This window comes from Terrapene carolina, unplaced genomic scaffold (assembly GCF_002925995.2).
Source record: "Terrapene carolina triunguis isolate 2854851 unplaced genomic scaffold, T_m_triunguis-2.0 Scaffold58, whole genome shotgun sequence".
NCBI lineage: Eukaryota > Metazoa > Chordata > Testudines > Emydidae > Terrapene > Terrapene triunguis.
This window is the reverse complement of record NW_020664409.1, coordinates 55,313,656-55,337,997: the sequence shown is the minus strand read 5'-3', so window position 1 is coordinate 55,337,997 and position 24,342 is coordinate 55,313,656. Positions and strand designations below refer to the sequence as shown.

Sequence of the window (24,342 nt, the reverse complement as noted above, 5' to 3'; positions counted from 1 at the left end):
GGGCTGGCTCCAGGCACCAGCGCAGCAAGCAGGCGCCTGGGGCGGCCAATGAAGAGGGGTGGCACATCCGGCCCTTCGGTGGCATTTATGCCGAAGTGCCGCCGATCATGATCACAGCATTTTTTTTTTTCACCGCTTGGGGCGGCAAAAACCCTGGAGCCTGCCCTGCAATAATCAACACGTGTCCTCTCCAAAGCTCCATTTCTCTCTCCATTTGTTATTGGTAGAAAAGCTGCCCTCACTAAATTTATTACTGCCCCAGATTACCTTTTCTTTAAGTGCTATGAACTGAATTATACTAGACTAGTTGAGTCATGAAAGTGAGATTTGTGTACAGAGGAAACAAGCTGACTCATAAAGTCCCTTCGATAGCTCAGCTGGTAGAGCGGAGGACTGTAGAGGTGTTGCCTATGGGAATCCTTAGGTCGCTGGTTCGATTCCGGCTCGAAGGAGACATGATTTTGTAGATTACGCTCTACAGCGGTGAAGATGAGAAATCCCTTGTCAGTAACATTTGTCTTAGAAAGGGTGTTTTCCTCCTCTGCAGACTGTGCGGTTCACGTGCATTTGATTAGTCCTGAGTCACTGGCATGCGAGACAGCTCCTGAGTGTAAGTGGTTACTGATCACAACCAGCCCCACTGCCTCCCTGCAAGCGCCAGCCCTAGCAACTGAGGGGGAGAGGGCCGAGGCCTGGGAGCCAAGAGCGGCAGCAGCAGAGCCCGGACAGGGCTGTGAGCTTATTGCGCAGCCTCAGTGGAACAACCAGCCACTGTTTCCCACCGTGAGGCTTGGCGGGAGGGAAAACTCACTCCCCCAGCATGCAGCGCGCTACGTCCAGCCTCCCCGCTCCGGGTCCATCCCTGTCGGGCTCTATGCCCCGCCTCCTCCTTCCCTACTGGTCGCACCCCTTCCCCCGCTGGCGCGGTGCCCCGCCTCGATCTCGTGCGGCCCCCACAGCCAATGGGGTTGCAGTCCGCGTGCGCAGATTCAAACGGTGACTCTGGAAGGAGGCTGGGCGCGAGATTCGGCGGCACGGACAAAACCAGCAGCGAGTGTGGCGGCGGCGGAGCAGCTGGAGAGGCGCGGCCGGGACGGGCACGGGGGAAGCTGCGGCGGCGGCGGGGGACGCAGCTGGAGCCGGGGCCGTTGTGACGGGGCCTTGGAGCCGCAGCTTGGACCCGGACAAGAAGCGTCCGCAGCCCCCGATCCTGTCCCCGCAGCCGGGCCGGGCTAAGCCATGTTCTGTGTGTGGGGGGCCGGGCCAGGCCGGGGCTAGGAGCTGCTGCCGGTGGAGGCGGTGGGGTTAGATGCGCTGAAGTCTCCGGGAGTGGTAGAGGGAGCCGCCCCCTCCCCCCGGTGTGTGACGGGGACGGGCGCCACGACCGGCACAGACTCCCGAGCCCGTGCGTGAGCCCCGGGGCAGCGTGAGGAGCCCGGGCGGGGAGCCGCGCAGCTCTGTTCGCCAGCCCGCCTCCGCCCCCTCCCTATGGTGCGCCTAGAGGATGGCGAAGAGACCGCGCAGGTGAGTAACGCCCCCCGACTGGCCGGCCCGCCTGCCCTGGCTCAGGTATCTCCGGGTCTTGGTCCCAAATCCCTGCTCCCTCCCCCGGTCTCAGCGCTTTCTGTTTTCCGCGCCCAGGTGGTACCTGTCCCCTGCACTCCCCGCCGGGTCCGCTCTCTGCTGTGGGGCAGGTAAGTCCTCCTGCCCCCACCCCTCGTCCCCCTTCATCTTTCTCCCCGGACCAGAGGCGCAGACTCTCCTCTTACCTAGCTGTCCTTCCCCGTGTTCAGTTGTCACTGCCCACTCTCCGCGCCCCGCAGCTGTCCCGATCCCGTCTGCATCACCCCCATCTCCTGTCACCCGCCTGTCGCTACGCAGGTGTTCCCTGACTTCTCCATCTCCGCTGCATGTTGGATCCCCCAGGAGTCGCTGCATCCGTGTCTTTCCCATGTTACCCCGTACCCCAGACATAAAGGTAACCTCATCTTCTCTTTCCCCGCAAGTAATCGATATTCTTCCCACACAATAGTTGTTTTTGTCAGTTTTCCCTACTTCTTCCATAACCTTCCTGATCCTTTACCTCTCTGCTTTCACACACCCCTGATGGGAAGCTAGGCTTGACCATAACCAACCATGTGCTTTTAATATTCTTTGTCTTCACTAATTCCTAATTTTTTAAAAAACACAGACTGTTTCTCTAGTCCTGGCATGTCCACTGATTGAAAGAAAGCTATATGGGGTTCTTTCTCTATAGCTGGGGATCTATGAGAGAAAGTGTGTTTATTCAGCTGCAAACATTGAGAGCTGTTCTAGATAAATCCTCAATTTTGCAGGAGCCTGTGTGTTTCCTAAAAACAGATTTTGAATATAAAATGAAACTAAATGTATTAATATAGTTACTGCTGTCTTCAGTTTTTTTTCTAGCTGTGGACTTCCGTAGTGTTACCTGTTTTTAAAAACAATAAAATTTTGAAAACTGATAAGGAAATACAGAAGGGGATTTATAAGGTTGATAAAGGAAGAGCCGGGTAAATGGTTAATATTAGTTATGAAAACTATTAGGTTTTGACCTTCCACACTATTTGGAGGTTGCTGTGGATTCATATTGTGCATAGGAGTGAAGAAATTATAGTTTGGTGGTTGCTACATAAGAATCTGATACTGTATTTTTCTTCTTGAGGAGATCAGGTTTATTACAAGTACACTATAAATTCATAGTTTTTGTTGAAAAACTGCAGCGGGGGAGGAAAGTAATATGTTTGCCCTGTAATTGTTTCAAGGAGCACACAAATATCTGAGAAACTAGAGATGATCAACTACCTTAATATAGGTATCATATAACATCAGAAATTCCATCTACAATATTGTACCCAGTATACCATCTGGAGCTTCTCTCTTTTTTCCAACAGAAGTTGGTCCACTAAAAGTTATTACCTCATCCACCTTGTCTCTCTGGCGTTTAGGAGCTAAGCAAGACTTACTAGTCTTTCTGTAAGTGCTAACATGCTGTCAGTGAATATTGAATTGTGAAGAATTTACATTTCTTGCTAGATAATTAAAATAGTTGTGCATAGAGGATGAACTCATCTGCTACAGATTGGTAACACCAGAACAAAAATTATATGTTGGCATATAACAACACGACCTGCAAGAACGGGTGCAAATGGCTTTTGGGATTGCTAATTTAGTACAAGAGTAAGGAGGCATCTTGATCTTTGAGTTCCAGGTAGGTATAACATTGTCTTTGATTTTTAAAATGAGAAGTTTTCATTTCTTAATGCATCTGCCAACTCTTCAGCTTCATAATAGAGGGACACCGAAGCCTAGAATCTTAATTTAAAAAGTCTTTTGACTATTAGAATTGAATTATTGAAATTTAACTTATGTACACCTCTACCCCAATATAATGCTGTCCTCGGGAGCCAAAAAAATCTTACCGCGAAATAGGTGAAACCGTGTTACATTGAACTTGCTTTGATCCGTCGGAGTGCGCAGCCCTGCCCCCCCCCCAGAGCACTGCTTTACCGTGTTATATCTGAATTCGTGTTATATCGGGTCGCATTATATCTGGGTAGAGGTGTATTTTGTTTACTCTTTCAAACAGCTTGGTGAAATTAAATGGCTCCGTTTCACTTTCTGTTTTCATGCACTAATTCAATACAGTTTCAGTTCACAACACTACAGAGGAATGGTCAAATAAATTGTAATCACTGAAATTTTAAAAAATCCATTCATATTAGGTTTTGAGGGTTTTTTTAAACTACCTTTTGATTACTTAAGCACATATGTAATTTTTTGGACCTAAACTGTTTGTGTCCTAGTCTAAGCAAATCTATATGCTACAAATTCATGTTTGTTTTCAGATTGAGATGGGTGGGGTACAAGAAATTTTAATATGTGGACTCTAGTGTAGATACTCTTTTTCTCTCTGTGAAATTTAAACTCTCAATCTTTGGGCTGTGTAGAATGCGTTTGTCTTTTTGTAGAACGTTCAAGTGAATAGTTCTTAACTGCCACTGTAGGCAGGGCTGTGTGTATCTTGAACTGCTGAGGAATCCACTGCTGGCTGTGATATGCTCCATTTCCAGAATCTAGATACAATTTTAAAAAAATTGTTCCTAGCACACGGTAGCCAAGAGAACCTTAAATATATAAAACAAATATAGGAAGATTCTCTGTTGTCTTCCTGAGGCTGTAGACAGCCTGAACTAATGCTCCAAAGATGTGACCTGCCCCGTTCACCTCAGTGATGTTAATTCTGAGTTTTAATTGACAGTTTAGATGTAAGCATTGTACATTATTTTAGTGCTGGCTGTTTTAGTAGAAACAACCAACTAATATTATTGCATAATTCCATGCTATTTCCCACATCTGGTGTCAAAAGTGCCAACTGTGCCCTACCACTTGCCAAAACATCCAGCTTTACCCATAGAAACTTCTACAGTGTGATTTTTGTTTCTTAAAAACAAAAACACGCATCCATCCATCCCGTGGTCTACTGGGAATGTAGGGTAGTGTAAATTTATTGAGTTTAATATCAAATAACAATTGATTATATTCATTTTCATATTTCATTTGAGAAAAAAATTACATTTTAAAAATATATCAAAGTTGCTCCAGAGTTTCCTATTCACCGTACTAGAATGCCACAGCGACCAGGAACTGTGGTGTTGCTGCATAATTTTTGTCAGGCTTTTCACAGAGTGTACTGATTCTTGGCTATAATTCAAATACAGATAAGCTTTAGTTTTTTTTATTGCCTTTCAAAATAGTATTGTATTAAATAGTTTGACCCAGAAATGGTAGTATTTGAAGATGTAGATTAGTAAGACTAGTGTCTCTGGACCAGTGGGTTGTGTGCGTTGGGCAGTAGTTAAAACAGGAAGAGATATTTGCTTATTAATTATCAATATTTTAAAAATTAATGTTGGTAAAATAGTCATTCAAATGTGTAAAGCATTTACAGGATTTAAAGGATGCCTTTTTGATGTGGGAAATGAGAAATTAGATTCACTGTACTGTAACATAATTGGGAGAACTATACAAAACAAAACAGTATCTTATTGTCTATTTCATTACCTGATTCAGATGAATTGGCCCTTTTTCGGCAGCCTACTCTTTGTAATAGCTTCAGACTCCTTTTGTGAGTTGTTAACTTAATTTTGGTCCACTATGCAGTGCTTAAATTACGGAGATCATGTTCACAGAGTGTAACCACATAGAGACAATTGAGTTGTAATTTTAAGTGTACTTTGTGGCTTACTTGAGGTGAAAAAAGGTAGTATCAACATGCAATTGCTGAGCCTGAGTGTAGAGGTGGAGTGAGTGTGTGTGTGTGTGTGGGGGGGGGGGGGGGGGAGAGATGTGGGCAGGGAGAAAAAAGAAATTAAGGCTTGGGGTACAGCTTTCAAAAGCACTTAGGAGACTAAATCCCATTAAAAGCCAAATAGATTTATGTTGAAAGTCAATGGGACTTATGTCCTATTGAAAGTTGTATCCAAAACCTTAAGTCTTTTTTCTTTACAACTTTAGGTACAACTTTCCTAAGAACCTAAGAGAGTTAGGTTTCAAAGTCCCATTGACTTAGAACGTATGTACTTTTTTTTATATTTGACTATTAATGGGACTTAGATGCTTTTGAAAATTTTTGAATTTTCTTTTTTATAGACTGGATATTTCTTATTACAGTAAAATTGAAAAACAAATAAGGACAGCATGATTATTTTACAGTGATCACTTTGAGTGTAATCTATTTTCATAAGTAGTGGGAAGGATTTGCTATAGATCATTAAACATGTATATTTGTGATTAAAAAAAAATCAAAGTACTTTTAGTGACAAATTAAAAGCGGGAAAATAATGCAGTTGTAAAGGAGGGGGGGAAAGAATGAGTTAAACCATTACACACCTCTGTGTAACTGAGTTTGTTCGCAAAGTGAAGGTTGTGAAGTATTATACCACTTCTCCAGTAGATGGAGCATACTCAACACGAAGGCACAAAGGTCACTACCTGTTTCTACCATTTCTTTCCTCTGACTATCAGGTAAGGAGCTCAGCACTGTAGTTTCAGTTCTGCTGCTTGCTCAGCTAAATTTTGTCCATCTGAAATTATACTTCGTCGTTAGTTTTTGTATTTTTCTTTTATTTTTGAAAGGAACCCCTACTCATGGTCTCAGTTTGACTTTTCAGGATTCCATTGGATTTTTTTTTCTTTTGCTTGGCTCTTATTTTTTCTTAAGTTGACCCCTAGATAAGGGTGTATATCTCATAATTTTTTCCTGCCTCCCACCTTCAGAGACTGAATTATTCCTCTGCAGCTCTTCCATTCTAAGATTCACAGTAAGAAGGTTCAGGCTTGGTTGTGCGCTCTGATACGCTGGTTACTGCTTGTAGCAAGCATTTTATCTAGGTTCTGATACTGACGTATAGCAGAATGTATTTTTTGTGGGTCTGGATTTAGTGATCATGAAAGGATTAAAAAAAAAAAAAAGAATCTAGAAGACATTGCTTCCACTAGAGTAACATCCTTAAGTTAAACAAAGCGGGACACCTGCCATAACTCATAGTGTGACTGTCATATACTCTATTAAATTCCTAAGTATTTTTAAAAAAGCACATACTTTAATTGGTGTTTTAACCTAGAACTTGCACTTGTGTACATCAAAGTACATGTCATAGCATGTCTGTGTGAATTAAGAAAGTTGAAACATGGCATTAATCTGTGGATTTACTAGACTAGAAAACCGTTTTGTTATGGCCCTAATGCACCTAGTTATTTGCTGTGCCTAGCTGACACATTGTTAGATGCTATGTTTAAAAAAAGCCTAAATAGTGAGATTAAGCAAATCTTTTGCTTCAGTTTACGCTTTTAGAAATTTTCTGCCTATTCCTCACAATATATAGTTCTGCAAAATTGACTAGGTACCTTGTGGGGTTTATTACTTACCTTTGAAGCATAGGATATGAAGAGGAAGGATACTGTACTATACTGGATAAGACAATGTTCTGACTTTGTTCCTACAAATTTTATACTTCATTCTAGATATCTTCCAGAGATGCACCAGATGCACAGATTACAACCAAAATCCTCTCTGGTTTCTTGAGTTATTGGTGATCAGTATTAATTTTAAAATATATTTCTAGTTTGTTTAAACTGTTCTGTTTGTTTAAACCTGCAGTGAGGAAGAAGACGACGACCTTCAGTATGCAGATCACGACTATGAAGTGCCACAGCAAAAAGGGTTGAAGAAGATATGTAACAGAGTAAAATGGACACGTGATGAGGTAATACGTGACCAGATAACTTTACTTTTTATATCCTACCAAAATGCTATATTTTTCAGCTGATATTATGTCTTTACAGGATGAGAAGCTAAAGAAGCTGGTAGAACAAAATGGTACAGATGATTGGACTTTCATTGCTAGTCATCTACAAGTAAGTGTGAAGTATAATTTTTTTAATGAAAGGGTCTACCATGATATGTCTAATTTGGAGATGACTGGCTATGAAGCAGTTTATATGGGGAGGCATACATCACTGCTATATTTGACTATTCTATGGATACCCGTAACTTGGGCTGGGACAGCCAAGTCCCAAACCCTCGAGGCTTATTGAGTAAGACTAAGACTCTGACTTCCTATTAATTTCAGGAGTGAAGCCAGCAGCTTGTGAAGCACCAGTGTGCTATGCTCATGTCTGCCATTATATCTGAAGTGGGTTGCTGCATTCTGAATCGTTTGCAGTCTTCATGTGGGGTTACAGTCAAGTCCATGTTGTGGATTGAAGTAGTTTAACTAGGAGGTGATAAAAGTGCAAATCAATCAAAATCCTCCTTTCAGATGTGAAAGGAAAAAGAGGTTAGTTTTTTGACCAAAGGAGGATTCTTTATCACTATGGCAATCTGTGTCCGGGAGCTATGAGGAAACCATCTCAAACCTAAGGCTTTGTACCAATTTGGCAACCTGTGGTCTTACTCCCTCAGTTGATAAGGTTAGAGTAATATCCAGTTTCCAATCCTCTTTCCCCCCCCCCCCAAAACCCCTCCACCCCTTTTCTGGAGTTGAGTTTAAACTAGCAGCTTTATCCATCTGAGGATCTTTTCCACGCATTGGGATATGGTGGTGGGCTGCATTAATGGAGAATAACTGCCACGTGCATATTGATGGCACTGAAGTCCATGGCTTCTTATTTTTCCCAATTTTCCTCATGATGAAGAGGGGGAGAGAGCGAGTATTGAGTCTTGTGGGCCATGGCATGATCAGTCTGAGTGAGGCAGAGCTGGTGTTCATTTTGGTATTGGGATTTGTGTGGCAAACAAATGAATAGAATGAGTACTTTGTGATATTGCATGTCAAAAGCACCATATGGTCACTGGTGTCAAGTGACAGATCTATACAGTACTGTAAGCTTAGGGTAAATTTACAGTCCAGGTAGATAGTCTTGCACTAGCGCGGCATGAGCTAGCGCATTAACAATAGCAGTATGGATGTTGTGGTTCAGGCTGGGGCTCAGGCTCTGAAGCCCACCCAACCCTCTAGGCTTCAAATTCAGAGCCGTAACGTCCACACAGCTATCTTTAACATGCTAGCTCAGGGATCGGCAACCTTTCAGAAGTGGTGTGCCGAGTCTTCATTTATTCACTGTAATTTAAGGTTTCGCGTGCCAGTAATACAGTTTAATGTTTTTAGAAGGTCTCTTTCTATAAGTCTATAATATATAACTAAACTATTGTTGTATGCAAAGTAAATAACATTTTTAAAATGTGTAAGAAGCTTTATTTAAAATTAAATTAAAATGCAGAGCCCCCCCCCCAGACCGGTGGCCAGGACCCGGGCAGTGTGAGTGCCACTGAAAATCAGCTCGCGTGTCGCCTTTGGCGAATTTGTGCGGTACTCTTCTGGAATGTGATTGTGATTGATCCAGGATGATGAAGATGACAGTGCTGCTGGAATTTGGGTGCCACTACCTTCTCAGTGACTTCACTAAGAAAATGAGGGGTTGGAATATATTCAATAAACGGCAAGATTATTGATGCCAAGAGCAGATTTCATGGTTGACTAATCTTTGCCTTCTAAAGTGAATGTAATAGTTAACCTTTTGAAGGCATTGATGCTTTTAGTTCTATTGCTGGTGGGGGAGTGGCACTGTATGTGAAAGAAAGCATAGAGTCAAATGAAGTAAAAAACGTAAATGAACCAAACTGTACCATAGAATCTCTATGGGTAGTAATTCCATGCTTGAAGAATAAGAATATAGCAGTAGGGATATACTACTGACCAGAATGGTGATAATGACTGTGAAATGCTCAGTGAGATCAGAGAGACTATAAAAATAAAAAACTTAATAATAATGGGGGATTTCAGCTATCCCCATATTGACTGGGTACATGTCACCTCAGGAGGGGATGCAGAGATAAAGTTTCCTGGCACTTTAAATGGCCAATTCTTGGAGCAGCTAGTCCTGGAACCCAGTAGAGGAGAGGCAATTCTTTCTTTAGATTTAAGTGGAGCACAGGATCTGGTCCAAGAGGTGAATATAGCTGAACCACTTGGTAATAGTGACCATAACATAGTAAAACTTAATATCCCTGAGGGGGGAAGTGGGAGGAAACACCAAAGCAGCCCACCACAGTAGCATTTAATTTCAGAAAGGAGAACAACACAAAAATGTGGAAGTTAGTGAAACAGAAATTAAAAGGTACAGTGCCAAAAGTGAAATCTCTGCAAGCTGTATGGAAACTTTTTAGACATCATAATAGAAGCTCAATTTAATTGTATACCCCAAATTAAAAAACATAGTAATAGGACCAAAAAAGTGCCACCATGGCTAAACAACCAAGTATAAGAAGCAGTTAGAGGCAAAAGGGCATCTTTAAAAAGTGGAAGTGTAAAATTATAATTAGGAAGGCCAAAAAAGAATTTGAACACCTAGCCAAGGACTCAGAAAATAACAGCAAAAAAAAATTTAAGTACATCAGAAGCAGGAAACCTACTAAACAACTGGTGGGGCCATTGGACGATCGAGATGCTAAAGGAGCACTCAAGATGAGGTAATTGAAGAAAAACTACATGAATTCTTTGCATCGGTCTTCACAGCTGAGGATGTGAGGGAGATTCCCCAACCTGAGCCATTCTTTTTAGGTGACAAATCTGAGGAATTGTCCCAGATTGAGGTTTCATTAGGGGAGGTTTTGGAACAAATTGATAAACCGTAATAAGTCACCAGAACCAGATGGTATTCATCCGACAATTCTGAAGGAACTCAGATGTGAAATTGCAGAACTACTAACTGTGGTATATAACCTATCATTTAAATCAGCTTCTGTACCAGATGACTGGAGAATAGCTAATGTGATGCCAATTTTTTAAAAAGGCTCCAGAGGCGATACCGGCTATTACAGGTCAGTAAGCCTAACTTCAGTAGGGGGCAAAGTGATTGAAACTGTAGTAAAGAACACAATTATCAGACACATAGATGAACACGATTTGTTGGGGGAAGAATCAACGTGGTTTCTGTAAAGGGAAATTGTGCCTCACCAATCTACTAGAATTCTTAGAGGGTGCCATAAAGCATGTGGACAAGGGGGATCCAGTGGATATAGTGTACTTAGATTTTTCAGAAAGCCTTTGACAAGGTCCCTCACCAAAGGCTCTTAAGCAAAGTAAGCTGTAAATGGATAAGAGAAAAGGTCCTCTCCTGGATCAGTAACTGGTTAAAAGATAGGAAACAAATGGTAGGAATAGATGGTCAGTTTTCAGAATGGAGAGGTGTCCCCCAGGGGTCTGTGCTGGGACCAGTACCATTCAACATATTCATAAATGATCTGGAAAAAGGCGTAAACAGTGAGGTGGCAACATTTGCAGATGATACAAAACTACTCAAGATAGTTGAAGTCCAAAGCAGACTGTGAAGAGTTGCAAAGGGATCTCACAAAACTGGGTGACTAGGCAACAAAATGGCAGATGAAATTCAAAGCACATTGGAAAACATAATCCCAACTATACATATATAATGATGGGGTCTAAATTAGCTGTTACCACTCAAGAAAGAGATCTTGGAGTCATTGTGGATAGTTCTCTGAAAACATCGGCTCAATGTGTAACGGCAGTTAAAAAAGCAAACAGAACGTTGGGAATCATTAAGAAAGGGATAGATTAGGGTGGACAACTCTTTGGCCCGAGGGACACATCTGGGTATAGAAATTGTATGGCGGGCTATGAATACTCACGAAATTGGGGTTGGGGTGTGGGAGGGGGTGAGGGCTCTGGTTGTGGGCACAGGCTCCGGGGTGGGGCCAGAAATGAGGAGTTCAGGGTGTGGGAGGGGGCTCTGGGCTGGGGTGGGGGGTGAGGGTGCAGGCTGGGGATGAGGGGTCTGGGCTGTAGGAGGGTGCTCCAAGCTGGGACTGAGGGGTTTGGAGGGCGGGAGGGGGATTGGGGCACAGGGGGCTGAGGGCTGGGGGTGCAGGCTCTGGGGAAGGACTGAGGATGAGGGGTTTGGGGTGCAAGAGGGTGCTCCGGGCTGGGACTGAGGGGTTTGGAGGGCAGGAGGGGGATCAGGGCTGGGGTTTGGGCGTTGGGGAAGGCTCATGGGTGCAGGCTCCGGGCAGTGCTTACCTCAAGCAGCTACCGGAAGCAGCGGCATGTCCCCCCACCCCTCCGGCTCCTATGCGGAGGCGCGGTCAGGCAGCTCTGCTGCATGCTGCCTCATCCACAGGCACCGCCCCTGCAGCTCCCATTGGCTGCTGTTCCTGGCCAATGGGAGCTGCGGGGGCGGTGCTTGGGGTGGGGGCACCGTGCAGAGTGGAGTCCCCTGGCTGCACCAATGCGTAGGAGCCGTAGGGGGGACATACTGCTGCTTCCTGGAGCCGCTAGGAGTGGCCTCCGACACTGTTCCCCAGCTGGAGCGCCGGAGTGGGGCAAGCCCCAGACCCCGCTCCCCAGCGGGAGCTTGAAGGCCGGATTAAAACGGCTGTCGGGCCGGATGTGGCCCACGGACTGTAGTTTGCCCACCCCTGGGATAAATAATAAGACAGAAAATATCATACCATGGATTTTTATAGAGAGAGTATGCCCACATCTTGAATACATGCAAATCTGATCACCCCATATGAAAAAAGTTATATTGGAATTGGAAAAGGTACAGAAAATGGCAACAAAAATGATTAGGAGTATGGAACAGCTTCCGTATCAGGAGAGATTAATAAGACTGGGACATTTCATCTTGGAAAAGAAAATGATAGAGGTCTATAAAAATCATAACTGGTGTTGAGAAAGTAAATAAGGAAGTGTTATTTATTCATAACACAAGAGCTAGGGGTCACCAAATTAAATTAATAGGCAGCAGGTTTAAAACCAACAAAAGGAAGTATTTCTTCACACAAGGCAGAGTCAATCTGTGGATTTCTTTGCCAGAGGATGTTATGAAGGCCAAGACTATAACAGGGTTCAAAAAAGAACTAGATAAGTTCATGGAGGATAGGTACATCAATTGCTATTAACCAGGATGGGCAGGGATGCAAAACCATGCTCTGAAGTGTCCCAGCCTCTGTTTTGTCAGAAGCTGGGAATGGGCGAGAGGATGGATCACTTGATGATTTCCTGTTCTGTTCATTCCATCTGAAGCACCTGGCATTGGTCGCTGTCAGAAGACCGGATACTGGGCTAGATGGACCATTGGTCTGTCCCAGTGTAGCCGTTCATATGTTCTGTGTTCTTATCTTGGGGTTGGGGAGAGGACAGAGAGGTATGTCAGGTGCCCTTTGGTAGCCTACAGCAATCATGAAAGTCACCTTAATGGGTGATGGTATAGATAGTCATTGCTTTCAGTGCTGCTGTCTTGGTGATGAATTCCATCTTAGGTTTTTAACTCAGATAATGACTAGATACAAGGTAATACGTCTTTTAAATGTGTTTACAGCAGCTGATATAATAAGGCCTACTGTAAATCACAATTTCAGAAGGCATGGAAATCATGGAAATGCCCTCAAACCATGATCTCTTAAATATTCTTTTAAAAGATAAATGTCTACAACAGTTTTTAACAGAAACAACTGCCTTAGCTAGTCAATTTCAAGGAGAGAATAAATTTTACAAGTAACATTAGTCAATTTCAAGGATTAAATTTAGTTACAAAATTCATTCCATGCAACCGCCATGAAATTCAATACTTTGCCATTTAGACTGTTGTGAATTTTTTTTTTAAAAAATTGTGATTTACACAGGGTTCTAGTTATAAACTGAATGAGGTGTTAACTTCAAAAACATTTTAGGAAGTTCACATGACAGAAACGTGACAATTTACTAAAATAACTGTCAAGAAATTTTTTTAAGTACTGGCTAAAATTAAATTTGGTTGCCTAAAATTCATCTCCTAAATGAAAGTGGACAGAAGTTTTCAAAGCTGCTGAACACCTGCAGCTCATGCTGGCTTCAATGGCGTTTGTGAAACCTTAGTGCTTCTGAATCTAAGGCTCCTTATATACTGGTGGCTAATTATGGATCTTAGGAGACTACCCTTAGGCACGCAGGTGTGAAAACTTTTGGCTTTTCTCTTCCTTCCTCCTCCTCCTCCATCAGAGACTAACCTTTTTTGGTGGAGTGTGTGTGTGTGTGTGTGTGTGTGTGTGTGTGTGTGTGTGAGAGTGCAAGTAGGGGTGTTTCTTGTATTTTCTCAAAGATGCTTGAATAAAAAATACAAATAGGTTAGAGTATGACCAAACTTAATGGTGTGCAGTTGCATTGCAGAAATCTAATTAGTTAATGCTTGTAAATTGTTTTCAACATACAAAATGACTTTAGGACCTTAGAGGGAAAGGGAGGAAATACAGTAACTTTCCCCAAGCTAAGAGGTTCCTAAAACCTACTTGTAGGGAGAAGGAAATGAGCCAAAGCTGAGGAGATTGATAAAGGTATGGTGGTTAACTTTTTTTTAAAGGTAAGGACAGGATCAGTTATAGACCAATGTGATTCTAGCTCTTAAAAACTTAGGGTTGTTTGTGTTTTTTAAGTCTTTATGGGGGTCTGCCTCACCTCAGTAGCTGGGTGGGTGCCCCCGAAGACTCCCTTTTGGTAGCATCAAAGGAAATCAACCTAACTGCTGAAAAGAGAAGTTACTTAGCTGCTATGTGGCAGTGGGGGGATCAGTTAAGGGGACCCCCCCCCCAACCAGCCTGGGAAAAATATAGGGAAGGATCAAGCATCCATTCCCAAAGTCAAATAGTAATTGTGGGCAGGAACTGTACCTGTGATCTGTTGCTGATATTCTTTATTTAAAAAAAAAAAAAAAAAGTAGGCAGGCTAGGGTGTTCTGTAGATATGACCTCTACAGAAATCTGCGGTTCTGTGACAGGTTATTGGCACTGAATTTGAAAGGGTTTTATAGTCAGTCTGTTAAACTTTTTAGCTTTGCCTTGACCAAAAAGGTGGCAGAGTGTAGCTATCGTGCTAGCTAAGCCTGACCGAAATGCAGTTCATTTTTTGGTCAAAGGCAGTACCCAAGTGTTGACGTCACCAGGCATCACCATCACCCCAGGTGACTCAGGAGGGTGGAAAATCACAAGTGTCAATGAAGCCTTCCTGCACTAGGCCTGAACCAAACTCCTTCCATGTTTAAACTCTAATCGACCTCAAAAGCCAGGTGCAAGTGAAATGTGTAAGCAGCTTGATATCAGTGGTAAACCCCACTTTGCAGTATAATGAGGCCTGTATACCTCTGGCCGAAGGAAAGATAATAAATCAAAGGAACGGGACAAGATAGTAGTTCAAGAAGTTACTAACGAGCTGAACTTATAGCTGCCAACGTAAACTAACTGCTTAAATGTAATTGCTATTTGCTTAGTAATTGTTACCAGAGATGGGAGGGGTAGAGAGAGAGAGGAATGGGGGGAGGGAAGGGAGGGGTAGCGGGGGAAGGGGCGGGTGAGGCTTGACTGTAAAGGTATAAAGGAAAAAAAACTGTTTCTGTTACTGTGCTTGATTTGAGATGTGTCAGTCTCCTTGCACCGCTTTGAGATCTCAAATAAACTTTGTTTGCTTCTCCACCTGGTGTGTTTATTGGCGCGAAGCACGCCGGGCAACGAACCCCTGTTGCTTTGCCTCGGGCACCTCTGTGCCAGCAACACAAGTGCTTTGTCTTATGTGACCTTGAGAGGGGCCATGAGGACATAAAGCGCATGTGCAGTGCCCTAATGGTTACTGTTGTAGTAAAAAAAAGTCTCTGGCTTTTTGTGCACAAGGCAGCAACATATTGAGTGTAATACATATCTGCATCTACATCTCGAAGAACAAGTACAGAATGGGTAAGTAACTTTTTCATAACAAAAAGAGCTCAACTATAATAGTGGCTAGGAAGCTCAGTGATTGAATCTTTGCCACTTTGGAATAACCTGTGTAATACTAATCATCTATAGTTCATTATTTAGTTGTACATTTGGCATTAGTCAAAACTATTACTGTTTGCTAAGAAAATGGTTTAGAAAACTGTCTATAAAGATAATCTTTAGCAAAGTTGTTTTTTAAAACTGTTTCAGAATCGTTCGGATTTTCAGTGCCAGCATCGCTGGCAGAAGGTTCTAAACCCAGAATTGATTAAAGGTCCCTGGACTAAAGAAGAGGATCAGAGGGTAATGGAACCTATTTCACATTGTGCTTGGTTATTTTTTGACTGTAGCAAAAGCATATCAAGACTTCTTTCTGTGTTGTCTCCTCCCTACCCCAATTACCATGGTTTTGTTGGATTCTCAGATCCCAGATGACACATACTAGATTGAATTGGCCTTGTTAGCACTACAAAAAGTAATTTTTCCCTCTGATATTCACCCCTTCTTGTCAACTGTTGGGAATAGGAAACTTCCACCTTGACTGAATTGGCCCTCTTAGCACTGTCCTCGCACTTGGTAAGGCAACTCCCATCTCTTCATGTGCTGTAATATATATATCTACCTGCTGTATTTTTCACTCCATGCATCTGATGAAGTGGGTTTTAGCCCAGGAAAGCTTATGCCCAAATAAATTCCTTAGTGTCTAAGGTGCTACAAGGACTCCTTGTTGTTTTTGTACATACTAGCTAGTTCACTATGTTACGCTGGGTATATGCCACTTCCCTGGATGACATAAAATGTGAGGCCTGCTCAAGTGTTTATCATTTCCCCATGCTAGTTGAACAGCTTCTCTTCTTCACTGAGTAGAAGAGACCTCTGTGTTTGGAACTGACATTCATAGGCCATAATCTGGCCTGTCTTACACCTTGTGCTCCCCCAGACCACCAGACGTAACAGATGACCTGCCCTGATGGGGGGGAAATGGATTTGTATTCTCTTGTGAAAGACGCTTATAAGACTTAAAAAAAAAAAAAAAAAAAAAAAAAAATGAAAACAAAACCCTTCCCTTTTTCTGCCTGTTGCGTATAGTATTAATATAGTATTAATTCACATCTTGTCTGTTTTCTATGAAAACAGAACCACTGGAAAACTAAGAGGATTGACATAACAGATACCAAACAAGTGAAACCTGTGTGAGAGTGGAAACGATTTTTATTCAAACTGTTTAAAACCCATAAGTGTTTAAAAAGAAAAAAATACCGTTTTTAAACAGTTGGAATAAAAAATCATCCCCTCCTCGTACGGCTTTACTTAATATCTCATTTGGTGACGATCTCAGTTCTTCAGTTACATATAGCCTTCCAGGAAAAACAGACAAGACCTTTCATTACTAATGTGTAAAACAAGCAGCCTGCACACATACTTCTGTACAAGAAGTATAGAATTCTAGAATTGTAGGACTGGAAGGGACCTCTAGAAGTCAAGCAGGACTAAGTATTATCTAGACCAGTGGTTCTCAACCAGGGGTCCGCGAGCCCTTTCAGGGGTTCCGCGGAGCCCTGCAGCTGAAACCTGGTGCCCCAAGCCCCAGTGCTGAAGCCAGGAATGGTATGCATGCCTGAAGCTGGTGGTGGTCCCCCCCCCCCCCCAAAAAAGCAGGGAGCGGTGTTCCCCCGCAAGCCGGGAGCGGCACTTGGGGCTGAAGCTGGCAGCAGTCCCCCCTCACCCCCAAGCTGGGAGCGGCGCATGTGGCTGAAGCTAGCCGCGGTCCCTCGCCTCCAGCAGGGAGCGGTGTGGGGCTGAAGCTGACAAACCTCCCTCCCTCCCTCCCCTCCCCTCCCCAAACAAGGAGGGACTGATGCTGGGAGCCCCAGCGCCCAACCCCCGCTGAAGCTGGGAGCCCCCTCCCAACCCCTAGCTACCCCCCTGGCCTGCACCCTGAGCGGTTTTCAAACCTTTTGAACTGTGTCCTCCCTTGGAGTTATAGTTTTTGGTTGCATCCCCCCACAGCCCAGACAGGCTGGGTGGCCACCTGAGTGAGTCAGGGGGTGGAGGTGGTGCTCCCTGGACCCTGCTGTGCAGAGCTGGCTTGATCCCTGCCAGCCCTTGCCCCCCCCAAATTAAAAGTAAAACTATGCCTATGCTCAAGACCCGCCCAGAGCCCCGAGTTCCCTGCCACCACGGGTCCCTGGCATTTTTATAGCGTGTTGAGGGGGGCCTTAGCAAGAAAAAAGTTGAGAACCCTTGATCTAGACCATCCCTGAAAGGTGTTTGTCTAACCTGTTCTTTAAAATCTCCAATGACAGATATTCCACAACCTCTCTAGGCAATTTATTCCAGTGCTTAACTACCCTGACAGGAAGCTTTTCCTTAAGTTCAACCTAAACTGCCCTTGCTGCAATTTAAGCTCATTGCTTCTTGTCCTATTCTCAGATGTTAATGAGAACAATTTACTTCCCTCCTCCATGTAACAACCATTTATATACTTGAAAACTGTTATGACCCCTCAGTCTTTTCTTCTCCAGACTAAACAAACCAATTTTTTTCAATTTTCCCTCAAGGTCCTGTTTTCTAGGCCTTTAATCATTTAATCAAGTAATTTAAGTATTTGCCAGTGCCAGTGCATCAGTTGGCAGAAATCTAACTTGGTCAGCATATATTTTTCTACAGCTAATATTGCCTTCACAACATAGTCTCTTTTAACTTTAGAAGCAGGAGTTTATACATAATTCTGAAACCAGGATTCCTGCCAATGACTTTTGAAAGCACCATGACTGTTTCTCTATAGGCCTTTTCTAATCCTTAACTTAATTTTTTAACAAATCAGTTTTATTATTCATCTTTTGAGATGTTAATTTCACAAATGCTCTTTAATAGGATTTCAAATCTAATTTTTCAAACATACTAAATTGTCTATCATTGCTACTGTTTGATTTGTGTTCCAGGTTATTGAACTAGTTCAGAAGTATGGTCCAAAACGCTGGTCTTTAATTGCAAAACACCTAAAAGGGAGAATAGGCAAGCAGTGCAGAGAGAGATGGCATAACCACCTCAATCCTGAGGTAAAGAAATCTTCATGGACAGAAGATGAAGACAGAATAATCTACGAAGCTCACAAGCGTTTGGGAAACAGATGGGCTGAAATTGCAAAACTTCTTCCTGGAAGGTGCTTTTCAACATTTTTGTATTAAATGTAAGAGTATGAAAGCCTGTTGTTACAAGGTCTTTCCAAAATCCATGTAACTAATGTAACGGTAATCTAAATGTAAACCAAAAAAAAAAAAAATCCACAGAAACCTAATTGTCTTCCTATGGATTTTTGTGGTGTTTGCCAAAATTTAAGTTCTGCTTAAAAAAACAACAAAGCTTATGTCTTCTAGTTAAAGATCACACTTGTGATTAAGCAATGATTTCTTGTTTGTTGCCAGACCCACAAAAACATTATCAGCTGGAGTAATGTGAACTTCCTCAATTTATATCGTTCAAATGCCAACACTGTTAACTGTTTTACTAATAAATACAATACCTATCACATCCTGATTTTTCCATCTGTTTTTAAGGACATTGCAAGGCAAAATGTTGCTAGAATATGTGCGTATTCTGACATCCAAAAAGGTGGTTAAATGTGATGGGGATACATTTTTGGCTTTTCACTGAAGACACATGCCCCCAAAACACCCAATCCTAAACAAACTTTGAAAAAGATCTTGGGCAAGCTTACTGTAATTAAAGTGTTTTAAAAAGTGCAATTTCTAATTTTTCTAGTTTTTTTTATTTACTTTTCTCCACAGGTTAGCTAACTTGTGACAAATTCAGAGACAGATTGTGAGCCCCTTACTCAGACTGCTAAATTAATTGTATGAGTAGCTCAGTTGAAGTCAGTGGGACTTCTTATGTAACTGCTCAACAGTGAGAGTAAAGGGCTTGCTAACTGTCAATTTGTTACAAGTTTTGAAATGTATTCTACAAAAATCTGTAGATACCCTCATTTTTTTTTTTATTTATTTAAATCCTTACTCTTACTCTGCAAGTAGTCTAATGAACTTCAATGGGACTGAAGAGCAGGGTATTAATCTTGAGTAGTGGTGCATGTGTGGTAGTTGGCCTCCATGTGTGGTAGTTAGCTGAGAAAGTATCTAATGAATTTTTGGGTGATTCTAATTCATTTTTAAAGAAATTATAGATCCAAAAGTAATTGTCCAAAGTTCTGCAGGAATTAAATTGTGGGGTATTTTTTTAACAACTTTATCAAATATAAAGTTAGAGGTGAAAAATGTATGGTGATATAGCATATCCAGCTGTTGAGGTATCCAGTCAAGGAAAAGATGTTCCTCACCAGTTAGGGAAGTGGTGAAATGTATGTGATGAGTAAAAAAAATTATTAGTGTTTGCAATGTGATGGGGGTGGTTTGTAAAGTTGTGTAATTTACCAATTAAAAATTTGTTCCTGAAATAATTTGATTTCCATATCTTCCTACTATATGACTTTGTTTTAGGACAGACAATTCAATAAAAAATCATTGGAATTCCACTATGCGACGAAAAGTGGAACAGGAAGGATACTTACAAGATGGAATCAAGACTGAGCAGCCTAGTTCATCAAAACTTCAACACAAACCTTGTGCCACTGTAGAACACTTACAAACCCAAAATCAGTTTTACATACCTGTTCAGGCACAAGTAAGTTTTAAATGTACATACAAAAATTCATTCGTTGCACTGTATATTTCTTCTATACTGTTGGCATATTATAAAATATAAGTTGGTCTCTGAAGAGGCCACCTGTCGACTTAATTTTGACCTAAATTATGTTTTGTAAAAGGAAACATAAAAACCTTTTATTGTTAGAACTGTTTCCATGATATGTTTTAAATTCAGTAGGGTAGTTGTTTTCTAACTAAAATTTCCTAGCAGTGTTCCCCAATCAAACCCTGCAATTCTAAAAGCTTGAAAGTGCAACTGTCTTCCTTCATTTTTGTTTTCACGCTGAAAAAAATACTTCAAAGTAGAAACGCAGACTGGATTTTAAACTGTATCAAGTATTAGTAAGATGTTTAAAACTATTTTTTTAACTTGAATGTTGCTTTAAAATGTGACTGCAGTGCAAATTTCAGTCTTCTGCTCAAGCTAAAATCAGGCTACATAGTTTGGCAATTTTTTCCAGTTTCAAAATTATTTATCAAGTTTGAAAATAGACAGTCTGTAAAATAAAAGATCATTTAATTGAAGTCAGTTTTCAGCCATTTAGTAATTTAAGTTTTCTAAACTCTCTAATTAAAACTCTACTATTTTCTAAAATTTGAATCAGTCTCTAAAGTTGTTTTTTTATAATGTGCAAAGATAATTTTTTGAATTCTTTTAGATTCCAAGTTACCAGTATGTGTCGTCAGAAGGCAGCTGTATAGAACATGTTTCAACTTCTTCAAACTTTATTCAGGTAATTTTCATTGGCTATTGTAAATGAAATGAGGTTAGAGTTTGACTTATTCTGTCTCATTTCTTAGCCTGATAACACAAGGATTCTGTTATTTATTTTTAAAGTTGTAAGTCATCACATTTTTTTAATTTAAGGCCTTGACCATTCAGCTAAATCTTCATTGGTGGGCCTCTGTCGCCATGCAGAACCCTATCAACTTAAGGGCGCTGTACAGGAGCAGGGGTCTTCCTGCATATATCCAATTGCAGGATTGATGCCTAAGATTGTATTTGTGCCTTTTTTTCTTGAAAAAGCTGTTGCGACTTTACAGGATCATAGTACTGTACTGAGAAATGAAAGGAGTCCCCATCCACTTCAAGTGCAGGCTGCAGTTGCTCATCAGAGGATGCCTGTTTATTTCTGATATATGGAAATGTGATCAACTAATTCAGATCTGCCCACTAATTAAATCCTTTGGTCTAACTTCTGTCCCTGACTATGTGCATAGCTCCCATTAAATTTAGCCAAAGGCTGTGTTTTGCTTTTTATGTGTGCAGCATATGTATTACTGTAGACCTAAGCAATTGAAAGATTCATCTAAAATGTATTAAGCCCATGTAGTAAATAAATCAGTAAGCTTATTTTATTCATATAATTTTTCTCACCTCTTCTGGGTAATCTAAACCTTTGTCAATCTTCACAAAGCAAAACCAAAAGTTTTATGTTAGATGTATTGGTATTCAGAGCAGAAATACGTTTGAATTAACTTGTTAGAAGAAAAACTTCCTTTGTGAAATGCTTATGATACACTCGGTACCATCATAAATATTGTGCGCTGCAAGGAGCCTTCTGTTTGTGAGATGGCATTCTGGGATATTGTTAATAGACTAGGAAATGGCAGAAAATGCATACATTTGGAAAAACTAAGCTAAATAAACTAACTTTTTTGTATGGCATGTTCCTCTCACAGTTAGATAGGCATGGATTTCTGTGAAGAACGCTTTTAACTTTGATTTTTGCTATGTAGTTCATCTTTAAATAAAATTGTCCATTCCTCCTTCCTGCCACCCTTGGTGTGGATGCAAACCATGATTGAATGCCCTAGGATAGCCTTGAAAGAAGCAGGAGACACTGTTAACCCACTCTAGATATTACTATATATATATATAGAGAGAGAGAAATTAAAAATGCCGCCTTCTTTTAAGACACTTTTTAAACTGTGACTTAGTAACTATATTTGAAACTTATCATTTACAGTTTAACACAATTTAATTCCTGCAGAACCATATTGACCATGATTTTAAAAACTTGTCTAAGCTATACTTGTTTCTCCAAAAACTTCCCTGTTTTTGTTACAATCAGTCCACTTCCACTGGTGGGAGCACTAGTGTAGACAGAACAACAGCAACTCTTGGTGTTTGAAACGCATGTCATGCAGATCTATTTTGAGTAGGGTTAGCCACACAGGTGCTTAAAATGCAGGTGGTCATCTGGAGTGTGCTCTCTACTTTTCTTTCCCCGGGTACTTCCATAAAGCTAGAACTGGGGAATTTTTGTCATAGAAGCCTAGTATAGCATGCTGAATGTTCACAAACAGTACTAAAACTTATTAGAGAGCTAGCGTGATTTCTGCATGCATAAATTGAAAATCACATATCTGTGCTGGGCACTGAAATCGTGCCAAAACCGTGCAATTGACAACCTTATTCTAAAATGGTTGTCAAGCGTGGCTTTGTAGCTTACATAGTTCTGCTCCCAGCATGTGCAGGATGTAAGAAAGTAGAAGTCTAGCTAGTAAAGGGAAGCCTTACATTTATTACGTTCTATTAACAGCTTCTATCCTGTTTTCTAATACCCTTTTCAGCATCCATTTGTTGATGATGATCCTGATAAAGAAAAGAAAATAAAGGAACTTGAGTTGCTCCTTATGTCAGCTGAGAATGAAATCAGAAGAAAGCGAGTATCATCTGTAAGGACTGTGCATTTGTATAAATACGTGCATTGGCTTTACACAAAGATTGATCAGCAGTTCGTTAATGGATACTAGTAATTCTATAATAGCTTTAATATGCTCTTCCAAAACTGATCAAACTTGGTGTACATGTAGGACTTTAATTTGGGGAATGTACATTATTTTTCTTTTAATGTGGTGTTTTTAACTTGAGGTAAATACTGTAGTATAGTCAAGTGCTTTTTTTTCGTAATCCTAGAGAAAGAGATGACTTTTAGAATGGTAATTTCACCTGCTACTGGTTTCACTCAGCCCTTATTTGAGATCCACTCCAGCAACACTTCATGTACTGAGTAATTGTGTTACTTTCGAAGGGTAACCACGTGAATAAGGGCTGCAAAATTTTGTTGGTTTAAGAACAGCCCAGAATTGAAAGTACTTATTTCCATAGATAAACCATTTAGTTGATCAACATAAATAATGAAAAATGTTTTTCAATATTTTGCTATATCTGATTTTCTACCATTGACTCTCAGAAAAGATAGCAAAGGAGACCTATGGTTAGAGCACTACCAAATTCACGGTTCGTTTTGGTTAATTTCATGGTCATAGGATTTTAAAAATTGTAAATTTCATGATTTCAGATATTTAAATCCGAAATTTCACGGTGTTGTAACTACAGGTCCTGACCCAAAAGAGGATTGTAGGGGAGCGGGTTTGCGGTATTACCACCCTTACTTCTGTGCTGCTGCTAGTGGCAGCACTGCATTCAGAGCTGGGTGCCTGGAGAGCAGTGGCTTCTGGCCAGAAGCCCAGCTCTGAATGCAGTGCACTGCAGAAGTAAGGATAGCATGGTATGATACTGTCACCCTTACTTCTGCACTGCTGCCTTCAGAGCTGGGCACTCGGCCAGCAGTTGCCACTTTCCAGCCGTCCAGCTCTGAAGGCAGCAACACAGAAGTAAGGCTGGGATAGTATGGTATTGTCGCCCTTAAATCTGTGCTGCTGCTGCTGGTCTCTGGCCACCCAGCACTGAAGGCAGTGCAGATGTAAGGGTGGAAATACTGTGACCTCCCCCGTGCAACCCCTTTTTGGGTCAGGACCCCCAGTTTGAGAAACACTGGTCTCCCATGTGAAATCTGTATAGTATAGAGCAGGGGTCTCAAACTCAATTTATCTTAGGGCTAGTGCCAGTCCTCAAATCCTCCCAATGGGCCAATAATGTCACTCATGCCGCCCAGAACCCGCTCCCCCCTCCAAACTCCGCCCCCCACTTGCCTAAGGCTCTGGGAGGGAGTTTGGGTGGGGGAGGAGGTTTGGGGTAGGGGATTGGGATGCAGGGTGCAGGCTCTGGGAGGGAGTTTGGTGGTGGGAGGGGGTGTGGGAAGGGGGTGCAGGCTCTCGGAGGGGATCGGGGGTGCGGTGCTTACCTGGGGCTCCAAGGCGGGGCGGGGGGCCTCCACACGCTGCTGTATTGGCCACAGGAGCACTCAGGGTGGGGGCAGCGTGTGGAGTCACAGTCCCGCCCTGCCCCGGGGCCGCAGGGAGGGGCCAGCAGCCACATGGAGCGAGTGCGCAGGAAGCTGCCCAGCTCTGCTGTGCTGCCGGTGGTGGGCGGGGCCCTGGGCCATTTTAAATCACCTGAGGGATGTG

At 42.0% G+C, this 24,342-nt stretch overlaps 1 protein-coding gene and 1 non-coding gene across 2 annotated transcripts in view; both read left to right on the top strand.

The window, feature by feature from the left end:
* The first annotated feature begins 362 nt into the window (after positions 1–362).
* Positions 363–452, top strand: TRNAY-GUA. Its single transcript is given in 2 exon segments — positions 363–399; positions 417–452. It is a non-coding gene; the product is annotated as a tRNA-Tyr (tRNA).
* A 1,052-nt stretch (positions 453–1,504) lies between these two features.
* The window catches only part of MYBL1 (MYB proto-oncogene like 1), a 37,506-nt gene continuing 14,668 nt past the window's right edge, over positions 1,505–24,342 (top strand). The window contains exons 1-8 of the mRNA XM_024207061.3: positions 1,505–1,524; positions 7,181–7,286; positions 7,366–7,437; positions 15,533–15,625; positions 18,268–18,488; positions 19,819–20,002; positions 20,685–20,759; positions 22,603–22,707. Coding sequence (XP_024062829.1) covers positions 1,505–1,524; positions 7,181–7,286; positions 7,366–7,437; positions 15,533–15,625; positions 18,268–18,488; positions 19,819–20,002; positions 20,685–20,759; positions 22,603–22,707 — 876 coding nt within the window. The remainder of the gene's footprint in view (positions 1,525–7,180; positions 7,287–7,365; positions 7,438–15,532; positions 15,626–18,267; positions 18,489–19,818; positions 20,003–20,684; positions 20,760–22,602; positions 22,708–24,342) is intronic.